Source organism: Marmota flaviventris, chromosome 6 (assembly GCF_047511675.1).
Source record: "Marmota flaviventris isolate mMarFla1 chromosome 6, mMarFla1.hap1, whole genome shotgun sequence".
Taxonomy (NCBI): Eukaryota; Metazoa; Chordata; class Mammalia; order Rodentia; family Sciuridae; genus Marmota; species Marmota flaviventris.
Window position 1 is genome coordinate 97,854,587 of NC_092503.1, and position 19,250 is coordinate 97,873,836.

At 37.1% G+C, this 19,250-nt stretch overlaps 1 protein-coding gene across 10 annotated transcripts in view; it reads left to right on the forward strand.

Moving 5' to 3' along the window:
• Dst (dystonin) overlaps window positions 1–19,250 on the forward strand; it is a 441,140-nt gene that overhangs the window by 297,551 nt on the left and 124,339 nt on the right. For 9 of the 10 annotated variants that reach the window (XM_071613304.1, XM_071613301.1, XM_071613307.1 and 6 more), the window contains 10 exons: window positions 2,954–3,082; window positions 5,331–5,419; window positions 6,618–6,747; window positions 7,816–13,293; window positions 13,422–13,571; window positions 14,307–14,522; window positions 14,688–14,837; window positions 15,867–16,100; window positions 17,298–17,450; window positions 18,805–19,038. In XM_071613304.1, coding sequence (XP_071469405.1) covers window positions 2,954–3,082; window positions 5,331–5,419; window positions 6,618–6,747; window positions 7,816–13,293; window positions 13,422–13,571; window positions 14,307–14,522; window positions 14,688–14,837; window positions 15,867–16,100; window positions 17,298–17,450; window positions 18,805–19,038 — 6,963 coding nt within the window. Of the gene's footprint in view, window positions 1–34; window positions 2,846–2,953; window positions 3,083–5,330; window positions 5,420–6,617; window positions 6,748–7,815; window positions 13,294–13,421; window positions 13,572–14,306; window positions 14,523–14,687; window positions 14,838–15,866; window positions 16,101–17,297; window positions 17,451–18,804; window positions 19,039–19,250 lie in introns of those variants that run through there. The other variant, XM_027938211.3, reaches the window with a different exon arrangement.

Here is a 19,250-nt window from a genome sequence, read left to right on the forward strand (position 1 = left end):
GTGACTTTTAACATCTTAAAAATTCCTGTTGCAGATAGCTAAGGACAAGCAGTATGCTGTGCATACAGAAGTCACAACATTAAAACAAGAACAGAACTCAGCTCCCAGTGCTAAAGAATGGATGCTGGAAGGATGCAGAGGGTCAGATGGACTCAAGAGAGATTTCCTGCAGAAAGGCTTAGAACCAGAGACTTCCCAGAATGTCAATAGTGACCTGGCCTGTTCAGTTAGGGATGATGAATTTAAATTCCAAGGTCTCAGGGATATCGTGACTGCCAGGCAGTTGGTTGAAGCTAAGCTTCTGGACATGAGAACAGTTGAACAGCTCCGACTTGGTCTGAAGACTGTTGAAGAAGTTCAGAAAACTCTTAGCAAGTTTTTGACGAAAGCTAACTCAATTGCAGGCCTTTATTTAGAATCTACAAAAGAAAAGATTTCATTTGCCTCAGCAGCCAAGAAAATCATAATAGACAAAATGATGGCGTTAGCCTTTTTAGAAGCTCAGGCTGCAACAGGTTTTATCATTGATCCCATTTCAGGTCAGACATATTCTGTTGAAGATGCTGTGCTCAAAGGGGTTGTTGATCCTGAATTCAGAATTAGGCTCCTTGAGGCAGAGAAGGCAGTCCTTGGATATCCATACTCTTCTAAGACATTGTCAGTGTTTCAAGCTATGGAAAATAGAATGCTTGACAGACAAAAAGGTAAACATATTTTAGAGGCCCAGATTGCCAGTGGGGGTGTCATTGACCCCGTGAGAGGCATTCGTGTTCCTCCAGAAATTGCTCTGCAGCTGGGACTATTAAATAATGCCATCTTACAATTTTTACATGAGCCATCCAGCAACACAAGGGTTTTTCCTAATCCCAATAACAAGCAAGCTCTGTATTACTCAGAATTACTGCGAATGTGTGTGTTCGATGTCGATTGCCAGTGCTTTCTGTTGCCATTTGGGGAGAGGGACATTTCTAATCTCAATGTAGAGAAAATTCACAAAATTTCTGTGATAGATGTTAAAACAGGAGCAGAACTGACTGCATATGAAGCTTTCCAGAGAAATCTTATTGACAAAAGTGTTTATCTTGAACTGTCAGGACAGCAGTATCAGTGGAAGGAAGCCACATTTTTTGAGTCCTATGGGCATCCTTCACAAATGCTGATTGACACTAAAACAGGATTACAGTTCAATATCAGTGAGGCTATAGAGCAGGGAACAATTGACAAAGCCTTGCTCAAAAAATATCAGGAAGGCCTCATCACACTTACAGAATTTGCTGATTCTTTGCTGAACCGGTTAGTTCCCAAGAAGGATATGCATAGTCCTATCGCAGGCTATTGGCTGACTGCTAGTGGGGAAAGGATCTCTTTACTAAAGGCCTCCAGGAGAAATTTGGTTGATCGGACCACTGCCCTCCGATGCCTTGAAGCCCAGGTCAGCACAGGCGGGATAATTGATCCCCTAACTGGCAAAAAGTACAGGGTGGCTGAAGCTTTGCATAGAGGCCTAGTGGATGAGGGCTTTGCCCAGCAGCTAAGACAGTGTGAGTTAGTTATCACGGGGATTAGCCATCCCGTCACCAACAAAGCAATGTCAGTGGCAGAAGCTGTGAATGCAAATATCATAAGTAAGGAAATGGGAATCCGATGTCTGGAATTTCAGTACTTGACAGGGGGCTTGATGGAGCCTCAGGTTCACTCTCGGTTATCCATAGAAGAGGCTCTCCAAGTAGGTATCATAGATGTCCTCATTGCCACAAGACTCAAAGATCAAAAATCATATAACCGGAATATAATATGTCCCCGGACCAAAAGAAAGCTGAATTATAAAGAAGCCTTAGAAAAAGCTGATTTTGATTTCCACACAGGACTTAAACTCTTAGAAGTGTCTGAACCTTTGATGACAGGAATTTCCAGCCTCTATTACTCTTCGTAATAGGACATGTTTAAAAAACTTTACGCAAGGGGCAATGCTGGTGGGCTTGTACCACCTATTTACAGCATGGTATTGACTACATATGCAATCTAGGAACTGTGAAACTGACCACTGCTTATTTCTTGAAGGCCGGAAATAGTTCACTACTTAGACAATAATTTTTCAACTGAACGTAACCAAAGATTTAGTGCCCTTAAAATGGTTCCATTTAGCTTGAGAATAGCTTTTTGAATCTTACCCACACTAAAATAAATGCATTTTGCCTAGAATATGGGGTACATGTGATGCACTTACCATGTTCACAGCAGCATTTCTTCACACTGGCCTGGTGTTCACATTCCCATTTACTGACACATTGCATTCCCTAAAAGCACTTGACCAAGCACCACAGAATCTTAAGAGATGGAAATTCATTTCCTCCCCCATTGAGGCTGCAGTGTGTAAGATTGCTTTGGAAAAAGAAAAAAATTTGTGTTTTCTTGCTTGTAGTAACCTTTCCATATTAAAACATTCCCCATTATCTCTCATTCCTAGTTGAGATTTTGGAATTAAAAGCTAACGTTATGAATGTATTGTCAGAGGAGTGGGAAGGATTTTCCGCATTCTATATATTTCTCATCTTTCATCTTTAAATATAGATTCTTAATCCTTTCAGCTTTCCATTGTTGGATACCTTTCTGTTAAGGAGATTGAGATTGTAATGCTAATGCAAAGGCAGCAAAGCAAAAATCTTCTAGTGCCTCATGAAATAAAGGTTTTTTGTTTGTTTGTTTTTGTATTGATGTAGCAGCTGGGAGGATAGACCAATAATTAAAAAATGTTTGTCACAGCTTTCTTTGCTACTGTAAACATTTTGGAAGTACATCTGCTATGCAATATAGTTAAGTGAATGAATAAAATGAGTAACCTGTGTGTGATGAGCAAATGTTTTTACATTCTTGATTTTGGTGGATAGGTTAGTTTAATAGTGCAGTCATTTACTGGAATGTAATTTTATTTTTAACCACTCACATCTGTCAGAAGTCACTGGAAGAAGAAAAGAAAGAGCATGTCGAAAAAGCCAAAGAATTACAGAAATGGGTATCAAATATCAACAAGACATTGAGAGATGGAGAGAAGGCTGGAAAATCTCCCTTCTCTAAGCAAAAGGTATTCACAGAGGTCCTGGCTTGAAAATAATTGTGGGTAGAACTTACTGAGCTGATGATATAGCCCATCTTGCACAGTATCTAATTCTTTACCTTACTGACCCCCAGTTTTTATTGGAAAGCAATCATAAGAAGAGAGAGGTTAGATAACTGCCCAAGGAATCACAGTTAGAATGTGGCAGAAGGTGATGTCTGATTTGAAAGCCTGAACTATATATTGACTTTGCTATTAGTAAACTAGGTTTTGCTATTAGTAAAATAGGTTGCCCTTAGTAAAATAGGTTGCCCTGCTCTTCCTAAATGTTTAGATCTGCTTCCCAAGAACTGCAATGAGAACTGATGAAGAGCAGAGTTGTCCTGTTTTGTGTCCAGAGTGATCCATACACTCCATACCATAAAGATATGCAGTTGCAGTCTTGTTCTTCCAGACATAAACATAATAAGTTCAAGAACAGTGAAAATATGAAGTAGGATATTAACATTTTTGAGTAGTAACCTTAGTTGTGCTTTTCTGGGTCATTTCTATTTCATAAGGAAGTATCCACAGTCCACCACTGGAAACTTTAGCTTCTTTCTTTTAACCAAGTGAATTATTTGGGTGCATGAGCTATCTTCTGAACCCCCATTACTTGAGATGCCAGTGCTCCATGATGCCTCTTGAACTGTACCACCTGAAGCCCTTAGGACATTGGTAATTAAGGAGCAGATTCTACTAGTGTTGCTACTCATGGTGGGAATTGCTGCTACATTTTCAAAAAGTAAATTTCCATTAAGATAAGTGGAAATTTTTTTCTTTGAGTAATACTTTTGTCACCATTGCCCTCCTATGCCTATCTGACATTTGGAAATATCCAGGACTATCATTTAACCTTGATATGTAGTGTATCGCCCAGCTCTGCCACAGTACTCACTTGTAATCATTGAAACAGACACTGTTGATATTATTATAATGAAAGACATCAGTGTCTTGTTTAATTTTGCCCATGATGTAAGGGCAGGAATACCTTATCTGGGATTCGCTCTTAGGGAAGTTCATTGACTCACGTTCACTTGAAATATCATTCAGTTGAAATAAAGCTGTTTTAGCTCAGTCTTGCATGGTATGTATTATGTAGTATGGAAGAGATGAGATATTGAGAAGCATTTACATTTGGTGTTTTAAACCAAGAGTTTTAGGATAATTTAATGTAAATATTTATCATATTTCCCCTTTTTCTCTCTTCTCAAAAATAGGAAGATAATGAAAATAGGCACATAAGCCTTAGCAAAAGATTCCTCAGCAGAATAGGTTTCTTTACAGAAACATGAATCATTTTAACATTCTGTAGTTTCAGATTCTCCAAAACATTACTAAGTCAGTTCTAATGTACATAAGGGAGACAGATACATTTTAATGTAGATCACAGCCTTATTTATAACTCTCTAAGAACACTTGATGGTCTTTTCATTAAAGGAAATTTAAGTAATTTGATGTATGTGGTAAGTGTGTCTGCCAGAATTCCATATGGCCTCATGATTATTTATAACCATGAAAAATTGACTCTAATAGGATACACAGGGTCAAAGGTGAATATATCTTTCATGGGCCTATCATTTATTCACATTTTTACTCATTTAAAAGTATGACAATTGCTGGAATATATTCAAAAGTGATATACTGAGGGATTAGAAGTCAGTGTTCCAACTTCTTGCTTTTTGCCAAACAGATCAGTTTTACTTCTCTGACTGCCACAGGTGACTTTTAATAAGAGAGGTCCTTTGCATCAGAATATTTAATCTTGATCTGCAGACATACTGAATAATACTTTTACCATATTTTTTTTCCAAAGGGAACCTTGTATTTAAGAGGTTGGGGAAAGAAACTCTGGAGGTGGTGTTCCACATTTACAAATCCTTCTGAGAACCATGATGTATGAGAATAACATTGGGCCAATGAACCTCTGACCACCTCAGTGTTATAGCTACCTTTATTCATCTTTGGGCTAGACAGATGTAGGAAATATGTTACCTCATGAACATGATAGCACTGAGGATAGAGAAAAGCACTTTCCTTAATTAAGCATTCTAAATAAAGTACTCTTCTTACCCAGGCCTACAGATACTTAGAAACTGATTTGTTATGGACTTGGGTCACCCAGAATGTAGATCCGTCACTTGGATCTTAATTGAAACTTGATTAGTTTTTTTAACATTACTATTGTGTGGTCTTTTAGAGGGGTGTGTTTGAATATGCCTTCTTTGCCTTACAGATTTCCAGTGAGGAAATATCAGCCAAGAAAGAACAGCTATCTGAAGCACTTCAAACCATGCAGCTCTTTCTGGCTAAACATGGAGACAAGTATGTTGCTTTTCATTAGCACTTTTATTCAGAGGAGGGACATAATCTTTAAAATGTTTAGCAAAATAAGCCAGGCACAGTCATTCACACCTGTAATTCCAGTTACTTGGGTTGCTGAGGCAGGGGGATTGCAAGTTAGAAGTCAACCTTGGTAATTTAGTAAAACCCTGTCTGAAAATAAAAAATAAAAGGGGCTGGGGATGTAGCTCAGTGGCAAAGCATCCCTGGGTTCAATCCACAATAGCTAAATCAATCAATCAAATGTTGAACAAAAAAGAAGTTGGTAAGTTTTAATCGTGATTTTAAAAATGGAATTCAAATGAATTAGAGTTTACTTCATATCACATAGAGTATAAAATTAGCAATATAGTTCATTGTTACTTCTATCTTTACCACAGCTCAGAAATTTACTTGTTATTCCCATATATTATTGATAAGAAAATAAGCCAGATAGACTAATGGTTAGTAGCTAGTCGGTGATAGAGCTGAAACTCCAAGTCAAGTCTTAGTTCTAGGTAGCATTTTCTGAGACTTCAAACAGGTGGAATCATCCACTCTAATCCTGCTAAATGCTTAACAGTAGATGAGGCAGTCCAGTGTGATCTGATAACTTTCACCTTTTGGAAAACATGTGTTGGTATGTTTTTTGTTTCCTTTGATATTTTCATGTTTTGGTCCTGCATTTTGCAACAAGGTACTTCATATATTTCAACTAATCACTCAGGAAAGGAATCCACACTTGTCTTAAAGCCCTTTTAGATACCCTCTTTAAGATTATTCCAGAAGGACTTCATATTGCATCTTAGAGAATCAAGTTAATGTCCTTGTAAATTCCCTGTTTATTTATTCTTCAGTTTAATCAAGTTTCATCTTGAGAAATGGCACCATACTGTCCCCTTTCCTTGTTGGAGCTAAGAACAGTATGTTTCCCTTCTCAAATAACAGCAGTTATTCTGGAAGTTTATATATTGGGGGCATGCTGAAACATCAGTTCACACACTTTCCTTCAATGCCTTTCTCAAATAAGGGGAGACGTCTAGATGTTTTTACCATCCTAAATTTCACATGCAGTTGGACCAAGGGCTGAGAAATGTGTATGTGGGGCTATATTTTAAGACATGTGACAATGATATTGAGCCTAGTACATAATTTTTATGCTTGAAAGTTAGCATTACTCTTTTCTTACTTTCTATTTTAGAATGACAGAAGAAGAAAGAAATGAATTGGAAAAACAAGTCAAAACTCTTCAAGAAGGTTATAATTTACTATTCAGTGGATCTCTGAAACAAGAATCACAAACCTCATGTGATACAAAGGTAGAAGAGAAGGTAATACTTATTAACCATGAGGCTGTTTCAAGAAGCCTGTTTTAATTGCATGACTGTGGAAATAGATGTCAATAATAAATGCATTTGTATGTGGGTAAACTATGAATGGGTTTATTTATGTGTTTGGAGATTTTGGCATTATTAAATACAGTCTTACTCATGCTGACCATCAGTTTCCATGACATCTTAATCTCTGCCTTGCATGATGAAAGAAAAGACTCATTCATTTTTCTAACTCTTCTCTTTAAAATTCATTCTTCTATTGCCATATTAGGTATTTTATTATAAAATGTGATGTTAAGGAAGATCCTATGGGTCATCTCTAAAGGGCTTTGGAGTTTGATTTTCAGAGATACCCATGAGAGTTATTTGAATAATCTAAGGTCATACATTACTGTGAGGATGCTCTAGCACCTTTATAAAATCTAGCAGGAATTGCTTAATATTTGGCTGGTTCTTAATTTTTTAAACTTGACTGTTAGCATGCCCAATATTTAATATTCAAAAAAGTTATTTTTATATTTAATTCTGTTACTCCTGGAAACAACTTTCCACATAATTTGTCACATTTTGGGGGGTATGTAACAATTTTTATGGTTCCTTAGTTTTTTACTGTCTTTGAAGAAACCTGTATGCTGTAAACATGAATAGCATGGGGTTTGATGCTGTTTCATATCACTAGACTCTAATCTCACCCAAATGCAGAAAGCATGATTGGCCTTCTAGGTACGTGTTCTATTTTCTCTCTGTCACCATCTACTCTGTTGTGTCCTCACTAACCTTGTTAATGTACACAATATCAAGTTTTCAATTCACAGATGCATGTTGTTTTTAAAGCTTTTATCACATCCTGTGCTGTTGAATAGATCACTGACATAGATCACTTGTGCATTTGAGCTGCCTAACATTCACAGAATTGCTGCGCCTTGGTAAGTAGAGGATATTTTGATGAAGTGTATTATTTTTAAAAAAACAAAACAAAAAAAACAAAACAAAACTAAGTTGCATGAAACTCTCCCTGCTGTTATATAACAGACTGACCTGTGATTTTTTTACTTTACCTTTCAGCTGGATAAAGTGATTGCAGGCACCGTTGATCAGACAACTGGAGAAGTCCTTTCAGTCTTTCAGGCAGTTTTAAGAGGCCTCATTGACTATGACACAGGAGTCAGGTTGCTTGAGACACAGCTGATGATTTCTGGTCTAATTTCACCAGAGTTGAAAAAGTGCTTTGACCTCAAAGATGCCGAAAGACAAGGCCTTATTGATGAACAAATTTTGTGCCAACTCAAAGAGCTAAATAAAGCTAAGGAGATGATTTCTGCTGTGCCATCTACCACAATTCCTGTGCTGGATGCTCTTGCTCAAGGCGTGATATCAGAATCCATGGCTGTCAAAATTCTTGAGATACTGCTTTCCACAGGCTTTCTGGTTGTTCCAGCTACGGGAGAACAGTTGACCCTACACAAAGCATTCCAGCAGAACTTGGTTTCCTCAACATTATTTTCTAAAGTTCTAGAAAGGCAAAATATGTGCAGGGACCTAATTGACCCCTGCACCTCTGAGAAGGTGTCTTTAGTAGATATGGTACAAAGAAGTGTTTTACAGGAAAGTACTGGGATGTGGTTTCTACCTGTGAGACCACAAGAAGGGGGCAGAATAACGTTAAAATGTGGAAGAAGCATAAGCATTTTAAGAGCTGCTCATGAAGGTCTCATAGACCGTGAGACCATGTTTAGGTTATTGGGTGCTCAGCTTCTGTCTGGTGGTCTAGTCAATTGTAACTCTGGTCAAAAACTGACTGTTGAAGAAGCCATGGCAGAAGGGGTGCTTGACAGAGACACTGCCCACAGTATTCTCACCTATCAGGTTCAAACAGGTGGAATCATCCATTCTAATCCCGCTAAACGCTTAACAGTAGATGAGGCAGTCCAGTGTGATCTGATAACTTCCAGCAGTGCTCTCTTGGTTCTAGAGGCTCAGCGAGGCTATGTTGGACTCATTTGGCCCCATTCTGGTGAAATATTCCCTACATCTTCCTCCTTGCAGCAAGAATTGATTACAAATGAGTTGGCCTACAAAATACTGAATGGCAGGCAGAAAATAGCTGCTCTTTATATTCCAGAAAGTTCTCAAGTCATTGGTTTGGATGTTGCCAAGCAGCTTGGAATCATAGATAATAAAACAGTATCAGTTTTAAAGAATATAACACTGCCAGATAAAATGCCTGATTTAGGAGATTTAGAGACATGTAAAAATGCCAGAAGATGGCTCTCTTTCTGTAAATTCCAGCCATCTACAGTTCATGATTACAGGCAAGAAGAGGATGTTTTTGATGGAGAAGAGCCAGTGACAACTCAGAACTCAGAACAAACTAAAAAATTATTTTTATCTTACTTGATGGTAAATAGTTATATGGATGCCAACACAGGGCAGAGGCTTTTGCTATATGATGGAGACTTGGATGAGGCAGTTGGTATGCTACTAGAAGGTTGCAGGGCAGAATTTGAGGAGGACATACCCACAAGAGAAAGTCCTGATGTCTTAAGCTTCCCTGGTGTAGTTCTTACTAATGTTCCAAGAATGGAAAAGGATGAATGTGCAACTTCACCAGCTACTTTTTATAAATCTCATTACACTGAACCTGAACATGAAGAGAATCCTGAAAATAGAAAGTGTGCCATAGATGAAGACTTTCATGAAATGGGAAATAATGTTATCACTAGTGCATCTTACCAGTCTGACAACCTGGCAAATACAATAACAATTGATAATAAAGTTAACAGTTCATTCAGTGTATGTGTTCCCAATCCCTTATCGTATTCAACACAAACTGAACTTGGAAAAGCTATCATGTTTAGACATGGCTCTGAAAAAATACTTAATAAATGTGAAAGTCAAAGTCAACTTGCAACAAATGAACATGCAGATGAAAACAGCTGTTCTAAAAACATTCAAAACTTTGCAAGTAATTTGATAACAAATCCTATCATGACATTAAAAACTGGTAGACTCTGTGATTTGAATGAATTGGAGAATGAGGATAACATCAGCCAGGATGCATCTATCTTTGACTATTCCCCCAGGCTAAGTGCCTTATTAAGCCATGATAAATTGAGGCACAGTCAGGGAGATTTAAATAATGGACACACCCCAGAGAGCAATGGCAATAAATATGAAGCCTCTTCATTGTCATTTAATGACCAAAGCATGTTATCAGATCAAAGAATGGGAGAAAAATTTCAAGACCAGTTTCTGGGAATTGCAGCTATTAATATCAGTTTACAGGAAGAGCACTCTGAACAAAAATCTTTGAATATTGGCGGTAGTACCTCTCAAGTACAATATCACAATGATAAATATGTGTCACATACTTCTGGGGAGAATGAAAAATTGCCTGGTGTTTCTCAGCCAAAAGCTGAAGAGGAGCAAAAGGAGTGTGAAGTGGAAGAGGACTCCTGTGCCATGTCTCCAGGGGGTGGTCCTGATAGTGCCAGCCCACCTCACATACTTGGTAAACCGTGGCATGAAGAAATTGCCAGTGCTGGTGACTATGAAACGTCACTGCTGGATGATCAGCAGAGTGACACAGGAACAGACACTGATAGTGATGATGACTTTTATGACACTCCCTTATTTGAAGATGATGACCATGATTCTCTGCTTCTTGAAGGTGATGACCATGATTGTTTGCAGCCCGAGGACTATGATACACTGCAAGAGGAAACAGATGGGACAGCACCTCCTGGTGAAGTTTTTTATGATGTTCCAAAAGAGAATGAAGATTCTGTGGTTGCCCAGGAGGAACTAGTTGGTAGCTTAAATTTGAGGGGCAAAGCGCAATGTCTGCAGGATTTTCTTGTAGATATTGAGAAAGCTGAATTTGATTCTGGTGACAGAAAGCATTTAAGATCTGCTGACTTAGATGTGAGTGTATCAGAAAGGGGACCCACAAATGACCTTGAAGGTGAAGAGTGCAACTCATTGACTGATAATGAAACTGTGGGAAAGGAAGAGAGCTTTGGTGCTTCATTAAAATTTGATGACACTGGCAGTTGGAGAGGAAGAAAACAAGAGGTTGTAACTGGACAAGAATTTGAATCTGATACTGATCATTTAGATTCTGTGCAAAGTGAAGAAAGTTATGGGTATTATATATGTGACAGTAACGATCAGGATGATGATGATGATGACAACCTTGGTAATGATGATCTTGGTGAGGAGGAAGGGGGAGAAGTGGAAGATGAGAATGGAAGACCAATGTACCAAGATAAGACTGAAGATAGCCAGTTTTGTCCTACCGCTAGAAAGGAAAACAGTGATGAAAATCAAAATATTCATAAAGTGATTCTCTTGGATGAAATGCGTAATTGTAATTCTTTAGAAAAACAGCAGAGTGTAAGTGTTCTACAGCTAGAATCAGCTAGTGAGGGCAACATAGTTACTGACAGAGGCAGCCTTCCAGAACATATAACTGAGGCTGTTGGAAAAAGCAAAGAAAATCTGTCAAGTCATGAGATGGCACTTAAAGATTTATTGCTGCCTGTCACTGAAGATACTGAATCAGAAAAAGCCTTAGGCCCTGAAGATGTTTCACAAAATAACATCAGTTCACCTTCTGAATTTGAGAGCAGTCCAGTGAACACAGAGGTCAAATTGATTCAAGGGCCAGAATCTGCAGACTTTGTGAAAGGCAGAGGTCAATATCTTGAGACTGTAACATCTAAAGGTGAGTCATCTTATGATAAAATCATTTGTTCTGAGCCTAAGTTAACAGGAAAACCTGCGGAAGGCCAGGTGTCATCCGTAGTCTCTGTGATAGACAGAGATCACCAAGGAAATGGAAGAAGTTCAACTAAAGGGAAAAACAGCAAAAGCAATATGCAAACAGAGAATGAGAGTTCAGTTCAGAAAACGTGTTTAGAACAAGGAGAACTGCTTTTAGAAGGCCCAGAAGAAGAAAATAAATACCTCAAACATTTACCTAATAAAGGAGAGAACCTCAAGCTAGACAAGACTCAGTTTCCATTGCCGTACATCACAAACACTGAAGAACTTAATCAGAAAGGAAGCCTGAAAGAAGCAACTGTAACTTTTAAAGATGAATCAAAGGAGGCACAAACAATGATTAGTAAAAGTCCAGTTCAATTTGAGGATCTTGAAGAAATATTTGACACATCAGTTTCCAGAGTGGACAGTGATGACATTTCTTCACACATGACCTTATCTGAAGGGAATACCAGCCTCAAGGAAGGTTCATTCATTGAGGGATCTGAGAAAAAGCCTGAGTTGTTTACTGCTTTAAAACATTGTGCTAAAAATATAAAAGCAGAAGATGTGCTGAAACCGAATGAAGACAACCCAAGCCATGTCTTAATAGCTGCCCCTCCCATGAAAGAAGATATGCAGGTAGAAGTTAATAATATGAAAGTGAAGTCAACACCTACCCAAGAAGACCAGCCTCTAAATGACACAGTTCAGCAAAATGATCTTTGTACTAAAGAAAGTATCTTGGAAGGAGCAACACAAATTCCTCAGTTCACACCAGAAAATAGCAATACCACCCTTTCAGTCCTACCTTTTAAAAATGTGGAAGATCTTGAAGAAAACAGCAATTTTGTAAAGTCAGAGCTCTATATGAATGGAATAAAAAATAATAACTCTAGTAACATTTTAGAAACTGACTACTACTCCTCAGAAATTAATGATAAGAAAGAAAGAGTTGAGAAACAGTCACCAAAAGAACAAGCCTCGTCTCTAAGACCTCAAGAAAAGGAGGTTCAGATTCCTGATTTATCTCCACTACTTGTGGAGGATATAAAGAATATCTTAAAAAGCGGTTTGAAAGAAGGCCATACGAATCCTCAAGAGGTGGGAGACCTTTCAACTTGTGCAGATGCTAAAATTTTAATTCAAAACTTAATTAAAAGGGTTAGTTCATCACAGTTGGTAAATGAAGCATCCAGTGTGCCCAGCGACTGTAAAAATGATGATAACTATGGAGTTTGCCCCATGGGTAACTCATCAGAACTGAAAGCAGAAAAGACAGATGATGCTTCCTGTTTTGCAAATCTGAAGTCTGATCTTCTCCTTAATGTACTGAAGCAAAATCAACAGAACCAGAAAGTCACAGGAGTTTTGGAGTTGATGAGAGATTTAACTCAAACGGATTGTGACCTAGAGAAAAGAGAGATTTCGTCTAGAGTACTTCCACTGCAACTTGAACAGATTTTCTGCAAGCTGCTTTCTGATGGATATTCAGAAAAAGGAGAAGAGACGGGAATCGTGACTCCAAAAACAGGTACTGCTTGTGAGATAGTGGAAGAAAAGCCACACGTTCTTGATTATCTTAAACACAAAGAAGGAAATCTCTGTTCCCTTAACATACAAACTACAAAAGAAATTGGACTGGAAAGTTCTGCTGGGTGTGCTTCAGCATTACCAAGAGACAGAAAGCTTGAGCAGCTCTATAATGATTTCCCAAACCACTTGGAATGTATTTCTGGATCAAAAGAAATGACCTCTGGGGATAGCTCAGTGGAACAAGTAAGTCGATTTTTATGTTTTATATGGAAGTACCTGCATGAAACATTTGAGAACAATCTCATACATTTTATTTGCTTTAAAAATCTGCATAAAGGCGATTGAATCAAAATGTCCAAATTTGTTTTTAGTTTTCCACTGAGTTGCAGCAGTGTTTACAGCACACTGAAAAAATGCACGAATATTTGGCTTTGCTTCAAGATATGAAGCCCCCCCTAGACAACCAGGAGTCTATGGATAACAATCTAGAAGCTTTAAAGAATCAACTGAAACAGTTAGAGGTAAGAATTATCTGCTGCTTTGTTAGTTAGCTTTACATTACTGTAACACATACCTGAAATAACCAACTTATAATGAGAAAAGGTTTATTTGGACTCCTAGTTTTGCAGTTTCCAATCTATGGATCAGTTAAACTGGCCCTGTTGCTCTTAGGCCAATGGAGAGGCAGCACATTGTGGTGGGGAGTAGGTGGTAGAATAAAACCACTTACTGTATGGCTGGAGAGCAAAAGAAAGACACTTGTTTTACTCTATTTTGTCGTATCCTCCCAGATATGGAACACTTATAAACACTTATGCACATCTGTAATATATAATATAATAATGCTAATTAAATATAATTGGATCATACAACAATTATGATACTAATTAATGTAATAGTTATAAGCTCTGGATTATAATTTCCAACCTGTTTTAGTATACCTGTGTCAGTTTCGTTAAACTATTTACAGAATTGAAAACTTAGAGTTTAATGGGTTAAGATAAGGACCTATAAGCCCCTTTAAGGCATATCTGTGGCAACCTAAAGACCTCCCACTAGGTCCCACCTCTGAAAGTTTCCTCTACTTCCCATAGCCCTAAGCTGGGGTACCCAGCCATGGGACATCCTGGATCCAACTCTAACAATTATCTATTTATGGATTTATGGTATCAGCTAAGCAAGCACTAAGTACTTTTTTGTTTATGTTTGTGTTTTTCACTGAACAGTAACCAGATCTGGGGTATGTTTCTTTTCAGACATTTGAACTGGGATTGGCTCCAATTGCTGTGATTTTAAGAAAAGATATGAAGTTGGCAGAAGAGTTCTTGAGGTCTCTTCCCAGTAACTTCCCCAGAAGACATCTTGAGGAGCTGAGCATGAGCCACCAGAGCTTGCAGGCTGCCTTCTCTTCCCTTGGCAGTGTGTCTTCAGAAAGAATGAAGCATATTATGCTTGCAGTGGACTCTGAAATGGTAGGCGTGAAAGCAGCAAATTTTGAATGAAATTTGGGTGTTTGAGAATTTAGTCACAAGATGAAGTATTTTAGTTTTAGAGTGTTAAGCCCTTAAAAAAGAACCCCTGTTTATAGAATTCTGAAATTTTGGAGACAGAAATGAATGTACAACTTTATTTTCCAGTCTAAACTAGCAGTTTCCCATGAGGAATTTCTGCATAAACTTCAGTCTTTCTCAGATTGGATATCAGAAAAGAGCAAATCTGTGAAGGATATTGAGACTGTGACTGTTCAAGATCCTGAACATGTAAAGAAAAGTTTGGCGTTTCTTAAGGCAAGTACCAGAATTAATGTGACAAAGTACATTATAAGATCTATGGATGTATGTAGTGAGTATTTAAAAATTGACTTACTATATAAATCTTTTTGACTTCCCTAAGACAAAAAAGAATATTTCCTTTGTCTCTAAGAGGTGTGTCTTCATAGTTGACACAACCATAACATAATCACAACTTTTGGGACTGGGTCTGTGGCTCGGTGGTAGAGTGCTTGCCTTGCATGTGTGAGGCACTGGGTTCAATCCTCAGCACCACATAAAAATAAAAAAATAAAATAATGATATTGTGCCCACCTATAACTAAAAAGTAAATTAAAAAAGAGTGAAGGGGAGAATTAAAAAAAAAAATAATCACAACTTTGTGGATGCTATTCTGATGCTGTCCCAAATGCTTTATCAAACTGACTACTGTTGACATATTGAGATTTGTATGTATATATTTGTTTATGTATTATTTAATCACATAAACACAAAATAGTATAAATTATACACAGTAGTATAAGTAGTTTTTCTATGGTAGTCAGTTTTGGCATGATTTTTTATTTTCAAGCTCTTAGTTTGAACAACATGCCCCATGAACATGGTGAGACTCCTTTCCTCAGAATCAGAAAATTGAAATTCTGGCCTGTTTAATTCATTCATATTTCATATTTCCTGGATTCTTATTTATGTGTTACCACAATTAAATAGATGCTGTGAATATTAGGGACTGATATTTAATGTCATTGGTTCTCTTAAGTGTTATAAATATATGTAAATTGGATCTTTGTCTTTTGGCAGAATTTAAGTGTGATTTGACAGGGTAAGATAAAATATTCCTGGGAGGGTTATTTATTTTACATAGTGTATTAACTATCATGCATTTAATTAATTAATTGTCATGTTACTAGATGATGAATAATGAGAACAGTGTCATTAAACTGTTGACTACTGATCAAAGGAGCATATTTGAAAAGTCAGTCATATTAGTATAAACTTCATCATGGCTTCATTCTCTCTTGATAACTTCTACAACTTTGTTTACAGAATGTTTTAAAAGATCTTGGACATACCAAAATGCAACTGGAGACGACTGCCTTTGATGTTCAGTTCTTCATTTCTGAATATGCACAAGATTTGTCCCCCAACCAAAGCAGACAACTGCTGAGGCTCTTAAATACAACTCAGAAGTGTTTTCTTGATGTACAGGAATCAGCAACTACTCATGTGCAACGTTTAGAGATTCAGTTACAGCTAGAACAAGATCTCGATGATCAGAAGGTTTGCCTTTGTAGAGATGGAATTCTTTGTTTTGACTTTACTGTGAAACTAATGTAGATTGCAAGGATTATAGCATTGGTAGAAAGATTTTCTGGACGGTGTTAATGGACAGGACACAATGTAGAGACCCTGCAGTGTTTAACAGATATTGTTTTTTATAACGATGCCATAATTTAGCTTAGACTCCCTGACACTAGTTATTGTAGGTCCATTCTTTATCTTCTGCCCCTCACCTATCCCCAAGAATAGGAAATGCAGATGCACTCAGAAATGTCAAGGGATAAATTAATGAACATATGGCAAAGGAAAGATAAGAGTATCTTTTTTCTTCTGGGAGATGATATGGCAGCTCTGATTGTGGGCTTTAGGGTCAAATTGCCTGAGTTTGCATGCCAGCTGCCATACTCACTTGTGTAAGTGAGAGCAAGTCACTTAACCTTAGTTTTCTGATGTGTAAATTGGAAATAATACGTGTTTATCTGGTAGTGTTATGAACACTGACAAAAGAGTATATATAAAACACTTAGCATGTGCTAGGTTTTTAATAAACATTAAATGTTATACTCTGACTATAAGATGAATAATTAGTATATATATATAATAAAAACATGAAAGAGGTAAGTAATTAGTTTTGACTTATTAATCTTTTGGGAGATTTACTGATTTGCACTAGAGTGCTATATCTAATAGCAATCATGAGCAAAATTTGGGAATGTAATTAAACATAGTGATTAAGTAAAATATATCGCATGCAATTTTTTCTTTATTATTTCCTGAAGCATCCAGGCATTGTCTCTAGCATGATAACCTATATATTCTTATCAGATATGTTGACTGACAAATCACGACTAACTTCTCTTTTGGTGTCCTTTTGCAGAATTAATTATGTGTGTCGCAGGTTTCAAGAGCTTAAGAAAATGGGATGTTTCTTCCTGTCGGTCAGAAGTTCCATCTCTTACACATATGCATGGCCAGTATTCTGTTGAGCAATTTCATCCACACATGATCTCTTTCCTTGTATATGGGACATGCTCGTTCTTTCTGTATCACTTGGCTCAGTGTGTACCCCACTGCTATCATGTTTACAGCATACTTATAAAAGCTTAGTAGAGGAAATTTGAAAAGTGTGTTCTAATAAGAAATAACACAGTAATTTTGAACATACATTAAAGGTGTTTTGGGATTTCTCCACTTTAGATTGTGGCAGAGCGTCAACAGGAATACAAAGAGAAACTGCAAGGGATATGTGATCTCCTCACCCAGACTGAGAACCGCCTCATCGGTCACCAAGAAGCCTTTGTGATTGGAGATGGCACCATGGAGTTGAAGAAGTACCAGTCCAAGCAAGAGGTAGAACTTGGTTTTGTATTAGCAAAATACAAAATAACTGTGTTCATGTTAGGTTTGATTACTGTCATTTGGAAGGCAATAAGATAGTTGAAAAATAGAAAAGTTTTAGATTTTTCAGAAGCAAGGCATACCTAGAGGTTCCCGGCCTGAGCTTTAAATTTTATATTAAAAGTTGGATTTCCAACTTGGAGCAGGCCAGGTAATTTTCTTGGTAAGAAACTGGATGGGAGGAGGTATTAAAGGAGGTTTGATGGTGGAAATAGCTTGAGTGGTAAATTAAAATTTGAATCCATTTAAAGTTAGACTTCTCACTTGTAGACCAGGAAAAATTAGCCATCACTTTGGGGTTTTTGTTTGCTTGTTTGTTTTTCACTTTCTTAGCTGCTGCTACTTCCTCCCATATTTCTCTGTCATTTGTTCCCTTTTATTGAAGGATGATGAAAAACAAATTAAAAACATCAGATAAGAATATCTTTATTTTGATATCAGGATAAAGAATATTCTCACTCACTAGATACCTGTTTGTTCAGATTCCAGACTATACCTATTGTTTAGCTTCATAACTTAATGTCTTTGAGCCTTGGTTTGTTCATTGGTTGTATTTTCATTGCTACATTATTATAAGAGTTAAGTAAATATTCTGAATTGAGTCATGAGCATAGTGTCACACAGTAATGACTAAATAAATAGGATCTCTTTCAATTCAGATATTTCTCAGAAAAATTTAGGAGGCTTAAGATATGGAGAAAAATAATATTAAAACTCAAACGTAGTATAATGTAGAGAATTAAAGTGCACAATAACAGAGAAAAAGTTATATAGGAAAATCTCCTCTGTTGAGACAAGGGAAAACTACTGAGAAAAGATCTTAATTTTGAGCTTCCTGGCAGTCAGGTCAAAGAAGCAAATATTATAAGGTCTGATGTTTAAAAGAAGGAGGTATCTTAGTTCACTGGGGGAACTGTTTTCTTTTTATCCTGAGCAGTAAATATATATCCCTCATATATATGTTTAGCAACAGAATAAATATTACTATGTATTTACAAACTTTGTAAGTATACTTGTAAAAAAAAATCAGCACATGCAAATTTGCATGTATACTGACTACTTCAGTGTTTTCAGAATTTCACAAACTACATTTTTTTTGTTACGCATGAAAATCTCATGCTTTTCCTCTTTGTTGAGATTTAAAATTATATTAAGTCTTGTGATTGCTATAAACCAATTCAAATAAACATTTTCAAAATGCTTTGTCAAACTACATGTGCTGGACTCTCTGTTTTCCCTTCTAAGAATTATAGCTCTAGAAGAGTGAAGTCGATAATAATGTACTGTTTTTTCTTTTATGTTTCAGGAGTTGCAGAAAGATATGCAGGGAAGTGCACAGGCATTGGCTGAAATAGTGAAAAACACAGAGAACTTCTTAAAAGAGAATGGTGAAAAGCTGTCCCAAGAAGATAAGGCTTTGATAGAACAGAAACTTAATGAAGCGAAGATAAAATGTGAACAGCTGAATTTAAAGGCAGAACAGTCAAAAAAGGAGCTGGATAAAGTTGTGAAGACAGCAATCAAGGAAGAAACTGAAAAGGTCCTATTCAAATGCATGGTTCACTCTTGCTTTGTCAAAAATGATTACGTAGCAGCTACTTGATTTTATTTAGTGATATCGGGTGGTAGTGAGCAGTAAGTAGCACCAAGAACTAGAATTCTGGGTGTCCAAGTTGTAACTGGCCAGATACAACAAAAGCCTTGGAACATTGGCTTTGCTTCACTTCTTAAAATTGAGTGGGCTGTGAGACT